Source organism: Haemorhous mexicanus, chromosome 9 (genome assembly GCF_027477595.1).
Source record: "Haemorhous mexicanus isolate bHaeMex1 chromosome 9, bHaeMex1.pri, whole genome shotgun sequence".
NCBI lineage: Eukaryota > Metazoa > Chordata > Aves > Passeriformes > Fringillidae > Haemorhous > Haemorhous mexicanus.
Window position 1 is genome coordinate 27,200,577 of NC_082349.1, and position 18,307 is coordinate 27,218,883.

Here is an 18,307-nt window from a genome sequence, read left to right on the forward strand (position 1 = left end):
CCTCACCTCTCTGTGTGCTCACACCCACCTTCCTCCTTCCCGGGCAGCAGGAGATGCACTGTGCTCACCCCTCCTAACCCTCAGATTTTCCAGCAATGTATTTTTCCATCTCCCCCTGACTAAAGGCACCAGTCCCCCACCCTTATTCCCATCACCCTCCCACCTTGAGAAGACAAAAAACCCGCCCAACCCCAGCCCCACACAGCCAGCTCCTGCCGTTTCTTCTTAAATCCCTTCCCTCCTGCCTTGCTGGTTTGAAAGCCTGTACCCTGGAATGGGCCTCCCAGCTTTCACTGGCAACCCTGCTTCGCACTGACCGCCACAGATAGTGTTTGGGAGTGAAAAAAAAAATATATAAAATAATAATAGCGAAAAGGAAGCATGAAAAAGCTTCTCATCTCACTGAATCTCCTTGCTGAAGTTTTCCTAGTCTCCTATGGCATGTGCTGGTGTGAAGGGAGTCTTGGGAACCAAGAGGAAACTTTGGGGGTTTGTTTTCTCACCTGTATGCTTTGAGAAACTCTCCCTAGCAGTGCTGGTGCTGTACCCTCTGGCAGAGGGTGGGTGAGATGCTTCTCACACTGCTGCCCACTCCCTTGGTGCATTCATGGGGAGTTTTTTTGGCTTCTGGATGTGGTTTGCTCAGACAAGGCACCTCTACCCTACCTTTGTGCACGTGTCATTGTTTGGGAAAAGAAGAAAATAATAAAAGCAAGAAAAAGCAGAAAACTCTCTCGCCGAGGAGAGACCCCGAGTCCAAGACAACCTCTCCCCTTGCCTGGGGCAGGGCTGAAGGAGGCTGTCCCCTCCTTTCAGCTTCTTTTCCTCCCCTCTAGGTGACGGAGACGGAGGATGGAGGCGAGGTGGGAGCTACAACAGGAGAAAACACGGGCAGGGACAGGGCAGGTGCTGTCCCAAAACCACGAGGGCGGGTAGGGGGTGCGGAAGGGGACCCAACGCCCAGAGGGTTGTGTCTCCTCTGCATCCCCTCCCCGCCAGCATCCTGGGCAGCGTCCGGGAGGGCGGAGGGAAGGGAGGGCGATGCTCCGCTCGGGGTTTATTAGATTGGACATAATCATCTTTAAATAAGGGCAGCCCCCCCCTCCACACCCCTCCTCGAGGTGGGGGTGGGGAGCGGAGCGCCTCAGGGCTTTCTAGATAAGGGCGACTAACGCATCCCCCGCTCCCGCAGGCAGCGCCGGGCAGCGCCGAGAGCCGCGCAGGGTCCGCCGTGCCCCGGGAGCCCCGGCTGCAGGCAGAGAGGGGGTCCCCGCCGCGGTGCTCTCGCCTTCCTTCTCCTTCTCCTTCTCCTCCTCCTCCTCTTCCTCCTCCTCCTCCTCTCGCAGGAGCAGAAGGGAGGAGAGCGGTGCCGGGGAAAAGTTGGGGGCAGCGGCTGCGGCGGGGGACAGTGCCCCGGCGCTGCCGCCCGCCGCCCCCCTGAACACCCCATTTCCCCCGCGGCCACTCGCCCCCCACCTCCAGCCCCCAAACTTCGTTCCCAAGGAGGATGCTGCGCGGCGGAGCCCCCCTGGCCGCGCTGCTGCTGGCGGCGCTCAGTCTGGCCCGCGGGGAGCCCCCGCCGGTCTCGGGGTGCGGGATGGAGGCTCCGAGCCGCCGCGCCGCGCCCCCGCATCACCCGTACGGGCTGTACCCGCAGGGTCCCGCCGCGCACGGCGCGCTCGGAGCCGCATCCCCGCGGGGCCGGAGACCGCGGGGAGCCAGGGGAGGAGAAGAGTCGGAGGGCGAGGAGGACGGCCGGGGCCGGAGCCGGGGGGAGAGGCGGCGGGGCCGGGAGCCGCAGGTGCCGGACCCTCCCCGGGAGCGGCCGCTGCCCGCCCTGTACTTCTCGGGCGGCCGGGAGCAGCTGGCGGCGCGGGCGGAGACGCTGCCCGCAGTCCCGCGGGAGGAGTTCACCCTGGAGCTGTGGGTGAAGGCGGAGGGCGGACAGAACAACCCGGCCATCATCGCAGGTAAACCCCGGCAGGGAGGGATGGGGACCCGACACCCCCCGACCCTCCGCAAACATCCGCACGGGGGACTCCCCGACTGCCCCGCTCTGGCAGGTGACACCCCGCGCCCACACCCGTGTTGTCAGCACCGCGGGCGTGGAAACATTCCTCCTTCCCTTGAGACCAAACCCTAAACCATCCCCTCCCCTCTGTTCCCACCCGCCCCGTCCTACCAGCCCGCCCCCCTCCCCCCATCCCGCCCCGACTCCATCTGTTTTTTCCGTCTTCTCTCGCCGGGAGCTGGAATGTCCCTCTGGGTGACACGCTCCCCCTGATTCTCCTCCCTTCCCCGCAGCCCACCAGTCAGTCCCCCCTGCTCCGGGCGCACGGAGCGTTCCGGGGCTCCCCGGGGCGGTGGCCGCACGGTGGCAGCCGCGCCGCGCTCACCGCCCGGCCCCGGCCCGATCCCCTCCCGGGCTGCGGCCCCGAGCGCTCTGCGGAACAGCTGCGGGGCAGGGGGCGGCACCAGGGGCTTGTTCTACCCATAACTAACCTCTCAAGAGCCTGCTGAGAAACCGGCAAGGGATGACGAGCAGCTGAGGGAGAGGGGTGGGGGGAGCTCAGCCTGGAGAAAAGGAGGCTCAGGGGGGACCGTGCTGCTCTCTACAACTATCTGGAAGGAGGGTGTAGTGGTTGTCTGTCTCTTCTCCTGAGTAACAAGTGATGGGACAAGAGGAAATTACCTTGAATGCTGCCAAGGGACTTTTATACTGAATACTAAGAAAAATTTCTTCTCTGAAAGAGTTGTCATGCACTGGAACAGGCTGCCCAGGGAAGTGGTGGAATCACCATCCCTGGAATTGTTAACAAATGTATAGATGTGGTGCCTAGGGATGTGGTTTATTTGGGCTTGGCAGTGCTGGATTAACTGTTGGACTTGACCTTAAAGGTTTTTTTCCAACCTTAATGATCCTGTGATGGAGAAGCTGAGGAGACAGAGAAGACTGGCACACAGGCACAGAGCGGGGCAGATGCCACCTCCTGCAGTGGTGCTTCATTCAGCTGTGCCAGGATGGGTGTTTGTGTGTGGGTACAAGCTCGCAGGGCAGTGCAGGGATGCTAGGAAGGGCTGGGAATAGATGGCAGTGCCACAATGTCTGGGGTCCCCACAGTGCAGGCTCCTGTGCTGCCTCAGGCAAGCTGATTGGGGAATCCCTCTCTCTTATCCTAACTCTCCCTTGGCTTGTGATCATCTCACTGAACCTCCCTCTGCTTTGCCTGGTCCCTTTCATTGATTTATCTCCTCGGTTGTAGGGCAATAACCACACCTGTGCAGTGCAAGAGGTAGGAGGGACAAGCTGGAGTCTGTGGCAGAGGGGAAAAACAGCCCTGTACAAGGAAACTACCAAACTCCCTAGCATCCACCCCTCTGTCTGCCTTCCCTTCAGCATCCTGGATGCCCCCCTGCTGGCAGGCAGCACCTTGGGATGCATGAAGCACAATTCCCAGTCATCACAGCAGCAGCAGCACAGCTGTTTGCATCTGGAGGTCTGGCCTGCAGGTGCTGGGGTTTGAATTTCCCAGCTAACCAGCAGAGGTTTTTAATTACTATTTTTAATTCTTTATTTTTTTATTTCCTTCTGGAGGGTGGGACAGTTGTCAGTGCTGAAAGCACCACCCGTGAGCGCTGGCATTCACTCCAGTAATATCCCCCAGCTTCCCTGCTCCAGGGCTTGAGTCAGCCCCAGGCACCTCCTGCTGTCTGAGTCACTGCTCACTTCCCACTGTCTCCCTGCACTTGGGACCAAGGGGCTTGGGTGTGGGTGGCCAAATGGGGCCAGCCCAGTGCTGCTGGCATTTTGTGTGAGCAGGTGACAGAAGCAGCTGCCAGCCCTCAGCAGGTGCTGAGTCTGCTTCTGATCTGGTGTTCCTGCTCTGTGGAATGAGAGGCCACTGGGCATGAGGTCGTCCAGAGGTGTAGAGGAGCTGGAGAGGCTCCAAGTGTCTATGTGTGAGGGAAGGCAGGAGGAAAGCAGGGCAGAGCTGAGCTCTCCCAGCATCAGTGCCTGGGAAGTAAGGGCAGGCTAAGCAGCTCTGATGTTAGAAAGCAGGCTGTCCTGTCAGCTGGTGTGGCTGCTGCTTGGATTGAAGGCTCAGGAGTTGCTGGTTTTTTCCCCCTAGATGCCACATTTTGTCTCAGGGCCACCCTGAATTGTAGTGGGATAGAATATAAGAAAATAAAGATAGTGTAGAAAGTAATCTTACCCCTAAGGAGTTTCAGCTGGGTCAATTATCAAAGATTAGGAATAGGCCTGACTTTAACAGGCCACAGCTGTAACCCATGAGAAGAGTGCTATAAAAGTGTGGGGTGGCTGGTTAAGAAGTGAACTGGAGTCAGTTGGCTGCTTTGTGAAGAAGAAAGAGTCAGTGCTCTGAGAGCTGCTTATGAGAAACACCAAGGAGGTATGAAATTTCTGTGATAAGGAGACAACAGTATGGAACCCCTGCAATAAGATAACACTGGATGGGGGTGTTCATCCTTCTTAGTCACTCCTTCATGGGGGGATTTCTGCTGGGGTATAACCTGCCACAGCCTCTGTTAGGGAAGGAAACTGGTCCGTCTTCCTTGTCCTACTCATTTTGGGCAGTAGATGAGAGTCCTTTCATGTGATGCTGTTTCCTTTACCACCTTTTTTGCCCCCCTTCCATCTATGCCTGCTCTGCTTCTGGTGAACCCCAAGGAATTTCCCTTTCTGCCAGGCTGAGGTTTGTTTTTACTCAGATTGTAGGTGATTTTGTTGGGTCAGATCCTTCATCAGAGACCATCCAAAACATCTGCTGTGTCTAAATCCAGATGTCCTCTCTGGGTCCCTGAGCTGGTTCCCACTGCATACCCTGAGGGGTGACTGTGACTAGAGGCTCCTGGCCTTTGTCAGATCCTCTGGAGCTTTAGCAGCTGATTTCCCCTAGTATCTGAATAATTAAAGTTATTCCTTGTGCTGCAAAACCCCTGGCCCCAGTGGGAGAGGCTACTTGCAGAGTGGTCCTTACAAAGGCTCTCTTACTTGATCTCTTAGTGGGCTTTTTCTCCATGATCTTCCTCTTCAAATTTTTTTTTTTTTTTATGCTGTTACCAACAACTCTTGTTCCACCCCCCCCCCCCAGAGAAAATTCCCCTAAGGCAGAGGTGAATAGCCTAAACCGGGCTAGAGCTCCTTTTTCCTGCCTGAGGTAAGAGAGGCAGAGTTGTACTTAGAGCTGCTGAGGAGATACCTCACACTTCTACAAACAGCTTTCCCTTTTGGTGGGTTGCCTCAGGACAAAATGCCAAGTTCCTTGGCAAACCCTGGGGTCTTCAAACTCAGCTCCCCTGCTGATTTCTCATGAAGGCCCTTGAGAGATGTCTAGACCTGGTGCTACACCTTTTTTGTCACACTATTCTGCAGTGGTTGCCAGCTGTGGGACATGCTACTCTGCCTGCAGAACCTTCACTGCTGCTGATGTGGAGATGTCATCCCTGGCCATGCCTAGGATGCACCAGCTGCTGATTTACTGATTTTCCTCCCCTGTTGCAGAGCTCACCTTAGCCTTACTTACATCCCTTTGAGGACTTTGATGAAACTGGGCTCACTTAAGTTTCTTTTGGCCAGTGTTGAACTCATCAGGTGCTGCCAGGCATGGCTTGGCTCTAGCATGGGTTTGTGAGAATGATAGCTTACACTCATCCCAGGGGCTGTTCCACCCCGGTGCTGTTTTTCCCATTTTTGTCTTGGGGTTTAATCAAATTTAGGGCACTCTGAATAATTTCAAGGTGAGCTGCATGAGTTTTCCTAAGAGAGAAGGTACCAAGCTGTGTTTCCTCAACCCCAGTGGGGACCAAGAAATGGCTTTTGAGTGTGCAGATCTCAGCACATTTCAGCCAGCACCCAGCCCAAAAGTACCCTCCAGCTTTGCCTTCCCACTTCTGCAAGGCTCCTTTGTTGGCCTCCTCCTTTTTGGCTTCTCCTGGTCTCGGCTTCCCCTGGTCTTTGTGCTTCCCTTTCACAATCCACCAGAAAACAGGAGCTGGCCCAAGCCCATCCGCCCACGGAGGCTTTGTGCGTGGTTGCCTTTGTAGTGAGCAGGGACAGGGATCCATGCCCAGGGTGGTGACGGCCCTGGGATGGTTTAGAGGCCACCACCCAGCTTGCCCTTGGTGAAAGTGATGGATGGAGGGAGGGATGCTGCTTCCTGGGGTGCAGCAGGGCTTGGCGTGGCCTTTGCCAGCTATGTTCATAAGGGGGAAATGTGGGGTCATGGTAACCTGGCTCCAGACACATCCCCTGGGTGAGAGCCAGGAGATCCTGCTCCTCCTGGAGCTCCTTCTGTTCTGCACCTCTGCTTCTCTCTACTGGCCTCTTCACAATTCTGGCAGCAGGTGGGGCATCCCCAGGCACAGGCAAGACAGTGGCACAGGCAGGAGTGCTTTTTTTTGGACCATGAGGTCCTGACACCATGAGGATGGGCAGAGAGTATATGTGATGGGAATGGCACAGTGAGGGGCAGGAAAAGCAGGATGGAGGATATGAAATATCGCAGCAGGAACATAACCTGCTGCCTTGCCCAGAGACTCTTTTTTTGACAGCACTGGAACACTGTTGGGGTGATGAATGAGAGAGCAGGGTGCCCCCAGAAGACACCACTGCTCCAAGAGTGACTTCAAGCTCATTCACCTCAGCCAATGACCTGCATGAACATTGTGGCCGTGGTGGTTTAGGAGCCCAGAGGCATTTATTTCAGGCAGCAGGTTCCTTTATCCTTGCCAGTGTTTAAGTGCCTTATGGCCACTGATTCCCAATGGCATTCCGTGCCTGCAAGCCTCTGGTTCTTTGCCATGGGCACTCAGCAGTCTGAGGGAAAGTCAGCATAGCTCCAGGTCTTGCCCAGCCTAAAATAGGTTTGCAGCATGCTTGGGCACAGAGGGAGAGGCTATTCCTGGGAGTGGGTTTGTGTTCAGGTGACCTTAGGGGCTGAAAAGCGCACTCGCTGGGCTGGAGGCAGCACAGCCCTCTCCAAACCTCTCCTGCCAGCACTGGATGCATGACTGGGAGGGAAACTGGAGCATAAACCAGAGCTGTAAATCTGTCTGGAAGCTGTTGGGGAAGCAGTCCCTGGAGGAGCCTGTATTGCTTTGGGTTGCTGTGCTCTAATTCTTAAAAGCTTTGGCTCACAGATAAAAAGCTTAGCCTTTAATCCCATCCCACCGGAGCACTCCTACAGAGAACAACTCAGAAACACCTCGCTCTTCAGCCTCTCCTCCCATCCATGCTCTTCCTCCCCTCTCCATCCTGCCTCTCTGGCCCTGCCAGTCTTCCTGGCTGCGCCACCTACTCATCCAAATGATTTGGAATGAGGGCTGGGGTATCGCCCCTGCCGGAGCACCCACTGCCAAGCCTCTAACCACCTTTATTTACCTGCTGCCAAGGAGGACTGCTCCCGGGAGGAGTGGTGATGCTCTCTGGTCCTTACCAGCTCTCCTCTCTCTCTCCCCATCTCTGTCCCCGACCTGCTGCAGGTGTCTTCAACAACTGCTCGCACTCAGCCAGCGACAAGGGCTGGGCGCTGGGTATCCGTGCCCGGCAGCTCGGCGGCAAGAAGGACGCCCGCTTCTTCTTCTCCCTGCGCACGGACCGGGCAGCCAGAGCCACCGAGGTGACCTCCCACCACCGCTACCGCCCTGAGGCATGGACACACCTGGCCGCCAGCTACGATGGGCGGTGGATGGCCCTGTACGTGGATGGGGTGCGGGTGGGCCGCTCCGGCGGGCAGCAGGGCCCGCTGCACAGCGCCTTCATGTCCTCCTGTCACACGCTGCTGCTGGGCGGGGACGCCTGGGGGACCACCCACACTTTCCGCGGACACCTGGCAGGGTTGGCCCTGTGGCGCGGTGCCCTGTCTCAATCCCACCTCCAGCGTTCCTTCCTAGAGGAGGTGCCTGGGGAGACGACGGCAGGGCTGGCTCTGGCCGCTGGCTTTGCCACCCCGGAGGAATGTTGGATGCCTTTTCGGGAGGGTGCCTTCCCGCAGCAGTGGGTGCTGCTGTCCCCACCAGCCCCCGTCCTGCGGCCTTTGGGCCCCCCAGCCTGCGGGCAGACCGCCTGCGATAACGTGGAGCTGGTGTCCCACTACAACCAGCACTGGCCGCTGCGGAGCTGGAAGGTGGCGCGGTACCGCGTGGTGAACCTGGCGGAGGACGATGGCGGGCGGCCCACGGTCAGCTGGGAGCAGATCTGGCGGCAGCACCGCGCTCTCAGCGAAGCTTTCCGGCCCTACAACATTTCCTGGCAGCTCAGCTTGCTGGAGGTGCACAACTCCTCCCTGCGCCGCCGTGCCGTCCTGCTGGGCTGCGAGCCCAGCAAGGTGGGCAACGAGCGCTGCGACCCCGAGTGCGAGCACCCCCTCACGGGCTACGACGGCGGCGACTGCCGGAGGCCCGGCCGCTGCTTCTCCTGGAAGCGCCGCGACGGCGTCTGCCACATGGAGTGCAACAACATGCTGGACGACTTCGACGACGGCGACTGCTGCGACCCGCGGGCCACCGAAGTGGCCAGGACCTGCTTCGACCCTGACTCGCCCCAGCGGTAGGCGCGGGGCTTGGGGGGTGGTACGTGAAGGGAGGGGATGCACCCTCTCCCCAACCCCCGCTCTGCGCCTGGGTGTTCCTTCCGACCAGCGCTTTCCGGGGTGGGAAGGCAGAGGGGCGTTTTCTCGTGGGATGGGTGTGTTTGCCATCAAAAGAAGTAAATCCTGCGGTGTGATATGGCAGCCTTTTGTGAAACCCTGCCAGTGAGTTTTTTTCCCCCCCAGGGACACTCCTGACCTCTGCCCCCTGCCCAGGGGGGTTCCCAGTGCAGAGCAGCAGCCTCTGGTTCGTGCCTGTGGGAATGTGGACAGAGCAGCCCGTGCAAAGGATATTGCTTTCCCTGAACTCCTGCAAGGCGTGTAGTTGAGGAATTGCTGCCCTTTCCCACTTTCCTTGGATGTGTCTAAAGTCTGATTTCTTAATATGTGTTAAAAACGCCTTTTTTTTGATTGCAGGAGTAGGGAGAAGAAGGCAACCCAGCAGTGTTAGATGTGAGGTGCAGGATATGGAAAGGTGTGGATAGATGTGCATAAGCCTTGAAAACAAGAATCTTGCCCCAGGGAGTGATGCCCCCAAGGAAATTCCCTTGGTTGGAGGCGGATGTGTGCCTTTACTGTGTGCTGCAGGTGCAAAACACCTTGAAAATCCACATGGACTAAAACCCATGGTATTATTGCTGAATGGAGCGTGCCTGGGTTCCTCTGGCCTTAGTGCACCGAGCTATAGGTAACTGCAGGGGATGTTTCACCTCAGAGACACCTTTGGCTGGCTGGCAGTTAGGCACTCAGAATGAGCCCAAGCAAAGGAGAAACTCAGTTTACCTCTAGTGGAAAAAGTTCAGGCGATGGTGAAGAGAAAGAGAGCGGATTCTGCCAGAGGGTTAAATCCAGAGTTTATTCCAAGGTGACACAATTCTGAATCTCAGTAACAGCTCCAACAGAACCGACCGCATGTTTCCAGCGCCTTTTAAACTCACAGGGAGGTAGGAGAGAGAGGATAGGTGAGCCACCAACCAGGTGGGAGGGGGAGGGTCTCAGGGGACAATGGCAGCTGGATAGGCCAATGACTCCAGGTCTGAGAAGCATCTTTTGAACTTCTGCCAATCACACGACGCCCTTACTGGAATGTGGAACTTGACAGACAGCACTTAGGAAGAGGGTAAGGCCGGACAGAGAGAGGGGAAGGAAGACGCTAGTATACCTGAGACAGGATATAGCTTCACACCACAACACCATGGAGCATCAACATGCTGTGTTAGGGGGCCCTTGCTCTCCCAGGAGTCTTTGGAGTCAGCAGCAAGGCAGGAGATGGAGAGGAAGACCCATTCACGTGATGGGGGACCCCGGGTTGTTGGGAACAGTGTCCTAGGTGCAGTCGGTGGCTTGCACCCACCTGCTCTCCTTGCTGGAGCCATCAAGTGCCAACAGCCCTGTTGATGGCTTCTGGCCCTCAGGGCTCTGCTGAATGTACTTTCTGTATGGAGATGGGGAAGAGGGGAAAAAAAAAAAATATGGCTTTTTCTTTTTTTTTATTTAAAGACATTTCTGTCTCATTGTCAGAGAAAACTCATTCCCTGCTGTTGGCTCCTGCTGACAGGCAGAGGTGCCCACTGGAGCAGGAATGGTGCAGCACAGATGGCAGCATCTGTCAAGAAAAGTTGCAAGGGAGGGTTTTAGGGACACATCTGCCCTTTGATCTTCTTTCTCCTTTGCTTTTCTTTCCCTGGGCTGTGGGAGCAGATAGGCATTCATGGCTCACAGCCTTTTTTCCAAATCTACTTCTCTCTGCTCCTTCCCAGGCAGGGCACAGAGGGAGGAGGGAAGCAGGCATCTCTGTTTGGACAGTGGTGATAGAGAGGAGCAGCACTTTCCCTCTTCCCTTCCTGAGTCCTTCTCACCTATCCTTAAGTTGCCTAAAAAAACCTAGGAGGAGGATGGGAAACCTTTCTCCCAGTGCATCCCAGTGACACAGAGAAGCATCATGCTGTGTCCCTGCCCAAGCAACCCTCCCCAGATGTTTTCTCACCTCTGGAAGTCTCTTTGGTGACAGCCACCATTGCCACCCTGTGACCACCCGTCCCCTTGTTTCCCACCTGTGAGCCAGCATGGAAGTGCTTTCCTGATCATGGGGCAGATGAAAAGCCACCACAACTTGTGGTGGCCATCAGCACCCAGCAGCACTTGGCCTTGGTTTTGGCAGGGCAAAGGCTCTGTCCTTGCCTCTGTGTGCAGTTAGAGAAATATTTTCATCCTCAGACAAGAAGGGCTCCACCTTAAATTGAAAAAGGCCAAATTTTTGCTGGTATGAATCAGGGATTCCATTTGTCAGGATTTTCCCCTGAAAGTTGGGAAACAAAACAAAACAGAACAAAAAAACCCCTTGCTTCTGTGGGAAAGGAATGGGAAAATGGGAACACTAGGGAAATAACAAATCTTTTGCAATTTTCTTTCTGCAGACCTCATTGGTCTGCACAGAGAACAAGAATGATTGATTGTAGGCTAAACTCAGAAAAATGAAATCCAGTGTGCCTGGCATTTGGGAAATGAGGGGGCATGGGTTGAATCCTGCTGCCACTGAGGTCTTCTGAGCTGCTTTTCGCTGGCTTCTTCAGAGATCACAGGAAAAAGGAGTCATTGAATGGTTTGGGTGGGAAGGACTTTCAAGTGCATCCAGTTCCACCCCTCCTGTGATGGTCAGGGACACCTTTCACTAGACCAGACTGCTCAGAGCCCTGTCCAGTCTAGTGATGCTGGTGGACATCCGCCCTCCCTCTGCTTATCCCTACTGAGGATGGTTTCTGGAGAAGAATATATCTGTTTGTGGGAAAACCACTGGACAAATGGTAGTGTGTGTTTGGGAAAAACCTAGGTGAATTTGTGCTTGCCAAAGAGCATGGCCAGGTTTGTGGCATTCCCCCAAAATCAGTGGGTGAGCCCCAAGACACAGAAGTAGGGGACCTCAGCCTGGGGGGTTTTGTTCAGGCAGAGCTGAGTGGTCCTGTGTTTGCTGTAAGGTATTGTACTTAAATGAGCAGGGCAGCTGGAGAACTTACAGAAGGATTTCTAGGGTGGAAGCCAAAACAGAAGAAATAATGTGAAATAAAATTTAACAAACTGCAGAAAGGCAGCACAATAGGAGCCAGGTGCTTTGATGCAAACAACAGCTTTGGGTGTGTAACTGAAGGAGAGCAAGCTGGCTGCTGCTCGCCCAGACCTCTCTGCCTCCTCATACCTGTGCCAGAGCCCAGGAGGGAGCTGTTCTTTGGGACAGTCAGGAAAGAGGGAACCCCCCCCCCCAGGTGATCTCTGCATCTCCTTGCAGATCTAGATGGCAAGACCAAAAATCTTAGGATCTTTTTTCGTCGGTTAAATCATGTCTACTTCATGTCAAGGCTTTCTCAAAGAGTGGTTTGGATGTGAACGTTTCTTACTGCAGCCAAAAATAATTGAATAGAGAAAGTCAGAGTGAGATGCTGGGCAATTTCTTACCAGCACTGTAGACAGATTCAATATATTTTGGTGAAGGGTCTCAACACCATGTCTTGTCTTTCACAATTGTAAGCACTCAAGCAGAAGCTTTTTCCATTTTAACACATTTCTGATTTAAAATTCCCTCTTGGGCTGCAGCTGAGAGAGAGGTAAATTAGAGGAAAAAGCTGAGGAACAGTGGTATCTTCAGTGCTTCTTAGCTGGTAAGCATCTCATTATAATTCCAGGGCTGCAGCTGGTGCCATCTTATACCCTCACCCAGGGGAGGGAAATGAGATTTGGAAAGAAGGATTATTACTTTTTTTTTTTTTTACAAGGGTATGTAGTGACAGGACAAGAGGGAATGGGTTTAAGCTGAAGGAGTCAGGTTTGGATTAGATATCAGGAGGAAATTTTTCCCTGTGAGGGTGATGAGGCTTTGGCACAGGTTGCCCAGAGAAGCTGTGGCTGCCCTGTCCCTGGCAGTGTCCAATGCCAGGTTGGATGGACCTGGGATACTGGGAAGTGTCCCTGCCTTTGGAAGGGCAGGAATGAGTTGATCTTGATTGAAGGGTTGTAATGAGTTGTTCTTTGAGGTCCTTTCCAACCCACACCATGCCTGGGTTCTGTGACAGCTCTGGTGGGAATGGAGCCAGCTGTGGCTGAGGCAGAAGCTGGGATAAGGGCTGATGCTGAAATGGTATCAGTGGGCACTGGAACACATTGCTGAGTCCTTCCTGCACCTGCTCTGGTAGCACATGGAACCAGTCCTGCCGTGCTATGAGACAGCTGGGCCACCACCACCCACAGGTGGAGACCCACCAGTGGGACTGTGCATTTGTGGCTGGAGGGAGACTTAAGCAAGAACTCAGGTGGAGAGCTGTGTGTAGACATCCCTGCAAGGCAGCCCAACAGGAGACATGGGAAGCAAGTCACACACTTCCCATTCACCCTTGGTCCACCTTTTGAGGAACAAGGGGACAGGCAACATCAGGAGAGTTACTGACTGTCATCCTTGACCCAGTTTTAGCTTGACTTCAAGCATTTTCCAGGAGTTGCTGGCAGTCCAGTGTCGGGGTCTGGAGTAAAATTTGCCTTAATTTTCAGCAGGCTCCCATCCTCTTGCAGAGCTTGAGTGCTGCTGTAATTGGTGCTCTTGGAAGGAAAGCAGCAACAGCTCATTAGCAGCAATTAACACTCAGCGAGGGTCCCCCTTGGGCACTTAGTCAATGAGAATCTGGTGTGTGACACATATGAAAAGAAAAACCCGAGGGGAGTCTGGAGAGCAAAGTGGGTAAGGGCAGAGCTGCTGGGCCTTTCATCTTGCTGCCCAAAGTAATGGCAGAAATAACCTGAGTGACAAAAGGAGGTGAAAAATGATGAGGTGTCTCCAGGCTTGGTGGCCTCTGCTGGGATGACCAAAGCTATGATATTAAAATGTACCTGATTAACTGGACACTTGACAGGCTTTAATGCAAGCTTAGCTGGCCTCCCTCCAAAGGGACTGGTGCTTAATTGGGTTAAGACTGCTTGGGAGCCTCCTGCAGTTTAAGCCTTACCTTCAAAAGCTGATCCAGATTAACCTCCCTGAAAGTCTCTGGTGGACAACCACAAGAAAGAAGGAATCACTGAGCTATCCCCAGGCACCTGAGCCTTGTCAGGAGATGTTCAGCTGAATGTTGTTGGACCTGAGAGCATAAAGGGTGTCAAATTGAGAGCAGGTGAGGCAATGAGGTATCTTGGGGCCAGAGCTGACCTGCCTAGGCCTTAATCTCAGCCGGATGGTAAAACAGCATTCCAGTTAGCTGCTCCTTTCCCCTTCTTCCCCTGCTACAGGAAACCTTAGTAGACCTTTCTTACTGTGAAGGAGGACAGGAACATGCAAAGTTATTGCAAGAGCTTTGCATACAACCTCAGGCCACTGAAGCTGTTGCAGAGAACAGATTCAACTGTGTGGCAGTACCAGTCCTTGGTTTTTCTGGGTCTGGATTGAAGGCACTTGAGACAGTAATTTGTGTTTGGACTCAGGTGTTTATTATTTCTTATCAGTAAAACAGTCTCACTACTGTGAGTTCTGCAGCTTTTCATTAGAAGGCACAAAATGGCCAACAATCTCTTGTTACAAGGTCTTTTAAGACTAAGCTATCCAATTAAGAACTGACACCTGGATTATTTTAACCCTTTTAACCCAATAACTGATCCCACAGAGCCCAAAATGTGGACTTTTCTGCCCAATTACAAAATGCCACCCAAACCCATGGAGAAGAAGGAAGAAGAAGCATGAAGAAGAAACCCAGGATGACACCCTGTGCCCTCCATCTTTCTTCCCTCCACAACATACTAAAAACCCCCAAATCTCAATTTCTCACCAAGTGACACACCCACACTGCTCTCTATAATCTATTGCACACTTTTGTGGATTCCAGTCTATCTTGAAGTCTGGAAAACTTTCTCCATGAATGAGGGTCAAAGTCAGTGCTCCCCTGGGGGTCAGGGCACCCCAGAGCAGACAGAGAAATATTCCTGGTGCCCTGGGTTTGCACACAAATGGAGATGGTGTCTGCTGCTTGTGGTGGTTGATTGTTTGAAGGGTGGATGGGAGAGGGTGTTTTCAGTGATTTTCACTGCCTGTGGGGTGACAGAGACTATGTTGGTCCCATGAAGAATGCATGGCTAGGAGGTTCTCTGCTCAGAACCTGAGCTCTGGCTGCTTTTGAGCTCCCTCTGGCACCTCTTGGAGTCCTACTGGCATGTGCCCAACTATTGTCCTGCTGTATCCAAAAAGCCTCAAGTGCTGGGCTTGGGGCTTTACAATGGTGAGGAGGGAGTGCTTTGGAAGCCCCAGAAGTGGCAGTGATGAGTCACTGGCTTCTGAGCTTGCTGCTTCTAGTCTCTAGTATACTTCCTTGGACTGTGGGGGTGCAGTAGTAAACAGGACTTTTGGCTGCAGCCTGATTGTTTGTTGGTGGATGCTCTAGAGTTTTGTGACTGCTTGGATTTGAGCTTATTGGAAAACTTCTCCTTTCCTTGTAGGAAAGTCCCTTCTCTCTGAGCTTTCCTATGGATTAACAGTTTTAAAACCTAGCAAAAATAGGAGGGAATGTTTTTGGTAGAGCCCATTATATCAGGTGGGCAGGATGTCTCCCACCTTGCTTGCTTGTGATGGGATCTGGAGGCCACACCCATGTGAAGGTGCCTCAGCCTACCCAGAGCCCTAGCTTGGGGGTGAAGACCTTCTTGGGGCTTTTGACCTTCTCAAAATGTTGGCTAGCATGGAGATAGATATTCTCTGATTGGAGAGTATTTGGCATGTTACCACTGCTTAGTTGCAGGAGCCCAGCAGTGAGATTTTGCTGCCAAGAGAGAGGATTTGGGATGGTGAGAGACTGCATTGCTGTGGCAGAGGAGGGGGTGGTGGGGGCTCCAGCGTGGAGACCCCCTCTAAGGGAGGCACACCAGGGTCTGACTAAGCCAATCCAACAGCTGGAGGGCAGTGGGACTGTGGAAATTCCTTCTTTCCAGAGGGAAATAACTAAGTGCTGCCATCCAAGGGCCTGTGCAGGCTCTTGGGAGCACTTTCCAAAGGCAGAGGGCTCCATGTGATACCCTCTGGTGGGGCCAGAGCTCTGTTGTGTTACCCTGTGGGGCTGGAGGAGCAGCACGAGTGTGTGGAGGTCTTTAGCTACAAGGGGAGGTTCCCAGTCGCATCTGGGACAAATCTTCCCTGGTTTTTTTCTGGGTGCTGAATTAGGAAATAAAATCACAGTAATGCACTTCTTTTCTTGCCAAGGTAGAAAGCTCAGGGGTTAATTTTCAACGAGCCTCTGTGGGAGGATGAGCCTCACTCACTCCCTAGCCTTCCTGTGAGCATGGAGCTGCCAGGCAGCGAGTTCCTGGAGGAACCTGCTCGCTTCCCCCAGGGGTGACCACATCTCCGTGGGAGAGGGAGAACATGATCTGCGTGTGAGAGAGGGCACAGGACCCCTGCCCTGTGGCTGTAGGCAGCCCGGGTGCTTTTGGGGAAAACAGCTGTCCCAGATGTGAGCTATTGTTCTCCAAAACACCGCCGACTCGGGGGCTCACTCGAGGGGGGCCGATTGTGTTGGGATGGCAATTGTGAAGGAACAGCATGTGTCCCATGGCTGGGAGGGGTCACTCTTTGTTAGGCCTCCCCAGGGCTCCTCCTCATCCTGCTGTACCCTTGCCTGTGGCTGGGGGACACCAGCGAGGCCCTGGCCAGGCCCCTGAGACCCCGGGAGCCGGGTGGCAGGAGCTTGGCAGCCATGGGCAGGGACACCCGGCGGCTGGCACTGACAGGGTCTCTGGGATGATTTAATCTGCCTCGGGTTGGCAGCCTGAGCCACGGCCAGGGGAGTCTGTAAGTGAACATAGTGCTCTTGGTTTTCCTTGGCCCAGCCACCACTGTTATTTAGGAAATCAAATTGCCCCTTTCCAGAGGGCAGCGGGGTGAGAGGGAGTGAGTCCAGCACCACCCAAACAAACGGAGATGGTGTGAAGCACAGGACTTCCTTTGGAGGCTTTAAGATGGATGAGGATGCTGAATGTTTGTGACTGTTGCCTCTCAAGGGCTGTGCTGGGGATGAGAGGCAGCCTTGGTTTTATTTTTTTTTTTCCCTGTTAATGTATGATTGTTACACTACAGAATTTCCCCAACAAATTATTTCATGTCCTTTTTATATCTGTGAGGAAGGCATTTTTAGAATACTGGCTTGTGCACTTCGTGCTCTGGCTGGGACACCCAGTTGCCTGGATCTAAAAAAAGTTGGAGGCTTGGGACTTGGTTTTACCCTAAAAAAAATATATATATATGCATATAAAAAGCAAGCTGGAGATGTTTGGCTTGAGCAGATTTCTTTTCCTCTGTCTCAATCCCTTTCCCTACCAATATCATGGTTATAAGTTTTTGCCCTTCAGTGAGAAGTTTAGGGTGAATGTAGCAAAGTTTTGGATGTTTTGGGAAGACTAGACATTGCCACCATGGTGAAGAGTGCACAAGGAGGGGCTTATTGACCACAGGGCTGTGTGGTTCCTCTTGAGCAGTTAGCTTAATGTCCTGGGAGCATCATCCTTGCTCAGCCAATTGATCCACTGCCTGCCTGTTAAAGCATCCTTATCCTGCCAGTGCCCAGGAATGTGAACAGAAGTGACAGGCCAGGGACTGGAAGGGTGGCACCCTGATCTTCTGCCACCCTTTTATTACCTATGCTGCCCTGCTGGTGGATGGGGATCCCCCTTGCAGCTGGCTGCAGGCTTGTCTGGCACCAGCAGAAATCCTTCCCCAACCTTGTTTGTGGTACCTTTTCTGCTGTCCTTTTTGTCAGGTAGTCTGGATGAAGAAGAGACACTGATTTTTTTTTTTTTTTTTCCCTTTTTTTCCCCTCCTTGTCGCTTTGGCTGTTTCTGGAGATGGCCTCAAGCTCAGGGTTCTGCCTTTTGCATCCATGCAGAAACCAGTTTGTGGTCTGGCCCCTCTTTGCCAGCCATGCCTTCTGTCAGGAGGTGACCAAGCTGCCTCCTGATACGCCTCAGTCCATGTTTTTCTCCAGCTTTGACTGATTCCAGCACAGATCTCCACACACTCTTTCTGCTGAAGGTGATGTGCACCAGTCCCAGCTCTTTGGCTTTAGGCAGCTTGTGGCAGATCCTCATTGCCACATGTGCTGTAGGGTCACCTTCACCATCTCACCCAGACCACTGCTCTCCCTCTTTCCCAGTAGATGAGCTCTGTCCTTTGGAGCAGGGTGCTGTGAGAGAGGGAAGACATTTGGGAAGAGCTGGACACTTCCTTTCCCTTGAATAGCAGTGAGATGTGGGTACCTCACTTCTCTGAGCTCCTGTGAAAACCCTGCACAGCAGAGGTCACATCTTTCAAGATGCTTGCAAACACCTGCCTGTGCTGTGGGCAAAGGTAATCATCAGCCAGGGAAACTGAGGCACAAAAGTCTTGGACATCTTCCCCCCAGTCATGCTGCTATTAGTGCTGGCATCTGGCCCTTCCTGGGTAGGGAGGAGAGGCATTTAATGAAAGGAGATGAAGCTGCTCTATCCTGGCTAAACACAAGGAGAGAAGTTGCAGAGTTCCCCTCTGTCTGGAGGGATTTAATGAGCCTGCTGGCACTGAGACACTGCTCAGCCCTGTGCAGCCCATGCAATGGTGGGGCAGGAGAACTGCACTCACTGGGGTTATCCCCTCTCCCTTACCTCAGCAGATTGTGAATTGCACTATAAAAACTGATAGTGAAATTTGG

At 53.7% G+C, this 18,307-nt stretch overlaps 1 protein-coding gene across 1 annotated transcript in view; it reads left to right on the forward strand.

The window, feature by feature from the left end:
• The first annotated feature begins 1,507 nt into the window (after positions 1 to 1,507).
• The window catches only part of PAPPA2 (pappalysin 2), an 89,124-nt gene continuing 72,324 nt past the window's right edge, over positions 1,508 to 18,307 (forward strand). Inside the window, exons 1-2 of the mRNA XM_059854850.1 lie at positions 1,508 to 1,970; positions 7,504 to 8,569. Coding sequence (XP_059710833.1) covers positions 1,508 to 1,970; positions 7,504 to 8,569 — 1,529 coding nt within the window. The remainder of the gene's footprint in view (positions 1,971 to 7,503; positions 8,570 to 18,307) is intronic.